The sequence below is a fragment of the Engystomops pustulosus genome, chromosome 9, assembly GCF_040894005.1.
Source record: "Engystomops pustulosus chromosome 9, aEngPut4.maternal, whole genome shotgun sequence".
Lineage (NCBI taxonomy): Eukaryota > Metazoa > Chordata > Amphibia > Anura > Leptodactylidae > Engystomops > Engystomops pustulosus.
In genome coordinates this window covers 17,617,295-17,619,331 of record NC_092419.1, presented here as the reverse complement: position 1 = coordinate 17,619,331, position 2,037 = coordinate 17,617,295, and the positions used below count along the sequence as shown (strand labels likewise).

The 2,037-nt window shown below is 53.6% G+C and overlaps 1 protein-coding gene across 1 annotated transcript; it reads right to left on the bottom strand.

Moving 5' to 3' along the window:
* Nucleotides 1–269: 269 nt before the first annotated feature.
* POU3F4 (POU class 3 homeobox 4) lies at nt 270–1,732 on the bottom strand. The gene has a single exon (XM_072124154.1). It carries the CDS (start codon nt 1,441–1,443, stop codon nt 421–423), a length of 1,023 nt encoding a protein of 340 aa, XP_071980255.1. The 5' UTR covers nt 1,444–1,732; the 3' UTR covers nt 270–420.
* Nucleotides 1,733–2,037: the final 305 nt, after the last annotated feature.

Genomic DNA, 2,037 nt, shown 5'->3' with positions numbered 1-2,037 from the left:
GATGATGAGGGTGATGATGCAGGGACCATCCTGACCTACAATCCTGGATGATGAGACCAGAAATCGCCTTCACAAATAAGAAGAAATAAAAACCGCAGGGGAAAAAAAAAGAACAACCAAAACTTGAATCCCAGATCCATCTCCAGAATAAGAGGAGTGACGTCACCTGAACTGTGAGCTGTGACGTCATGAAGGCACAGGTCAGACCCCAGCTGCTGCAGCTCTTCTTGTCTCAGTTATATTGCCAGATACATTGGAACAGGAGCAGCTCCTCGAGTCTTTATTGATTTTTTTTTAAATACTTTTTATCCTTTTTCTTCTTGTAAAAGTTTTTGTGTCATTTTTTGTGTTTTTTTTTTCCGCCATAAAGAACATAAGTTAAAGGGCAAATAATAGAGTCCCCGGGGTTGTGTCCTTTAGTCAGAGGTCGTGACAGGACGGGTCTGTCTTGACGTTGTGAGGGAAGACCTCGTGTGGTTGGGGGTCTCCTGGGGGGGTCATCCTCTTCTCCTTTTGCCTTCTGTTACAGAACCAGACCCGGACCACTTCTTTCTCCAGCTGCAGACTGTCTGCAAGGGAGGAGATCTCCTGGGCTGCGGGTTTGGGGCATTTTAGGAAGTGAGTCTCCAGGACCCCCTTGACACTCACCTCTATGGAGGTCCTCTTCTTCCTCTTTCTGCCCTGGGCGGCTATCTTATCGATGCTGGTGGGGCTTCCCGTAGTCGAGTCGGCTTCCTCCAGCCACTTATTGAGCAGAGGCTTGAGCTTGCACATGTTCTTGAAGCTGAGCTGCAGAGCCTCGAACCTGCAGATGGTGGTCTGGGAGAAGACATTGCCATAGAGGGTGCCCAGGGCCAGGCCCACATCTGCTTGGGTGAAGCCCAGTTTGATGCGTCTTTGTTTGAACTGCTTGGCAAACTGTTCCAGCTCGTCGGAGGTGGGGGTCTCCTCGTCAGAATGGTCCTGGCAGTGGTGGGAGGGCAGGTCGCCCTGGTCGGTGCTGTCCCCCCTGAGCACAGGGTGCAGGCTCTGTGGTGCTGGGGGGCTTAGGCCACCATGGTCCAGCATGAAGCTGGGCTGGGAGTAGCCACTGGTGGGGAGCGCCGGGTTATGGGCTGGACTGGCCCCCCAGGCATTGGGGTGGTTGGTGTGGGGGGAGTGGTGGCTGACATGGGGGGACCTGTGGTGGATGATGGTGCCCAGCTGAAGGTCCTCTCTGCCTGGCTTGATGTCCTGTGGCTCCAGGGGGCTGCTGGTCCAGGGGTTGGCATCGCTTAGGCTGGTCATCCAGTGGTGGCTCAGGGGGTGGCCATTGCCGGGCCCCCCCTGCAGGTAGTCACTTTGCAGCAGTTTTTGGGGGTTCCTGAAGGGGCTCCCCTGTTGCATGGCCGCGGAGTCCGCATGGACCAGGAGGCTGTAGGGGCTGGAGGCTGCGGTGGCCATTGCTGGTCTGGATCCCCCGGCAGCCAGAAGCCTTTGACATCTACAAGGCAAGAAAAGCCAAATCTCTAACCAAGGGGAGAGTGACAGCCCCCCCAGCCAATGGGGACCCCTCCTCTGCCGGCCAGCCTTCCCCTCTGCAGGAGGAGGGTCCCTGCATCCTCAGCAGCCCAGGGGTTAAATAGGAAGTGAGCCTCCATTGGCTCCTGAAGACTGGGGGTCCCGGGGGTCCGTATTAACCCTTCCCTGTAATGGGGGTCAGTGCCCGGCGTGCATGTCCTCCGTGCACCCCCGGCCTCACACACACGTCCGCATGCAGCACCGGGAGGGTATATGGTGTATACAGTGTATAGTATATAGCGAGAGCTCGAAATACAACCGCGGCTTCTCTATAGAGTCCCTGTATATACAATGTCCCCGTATACAGTCATGTGTATATCTGGATATTATGTAATATTATTATCAGTGTTCATAATATCTCCTGTGTCCTGTGTCCGTGTATAGTGTCACTATATACAGTGTATATACTATGTCTTTATATACAGTCATGTAATATGTAGTAATATACTGGAGGTAAATGTATGTTTAGTGATTTTC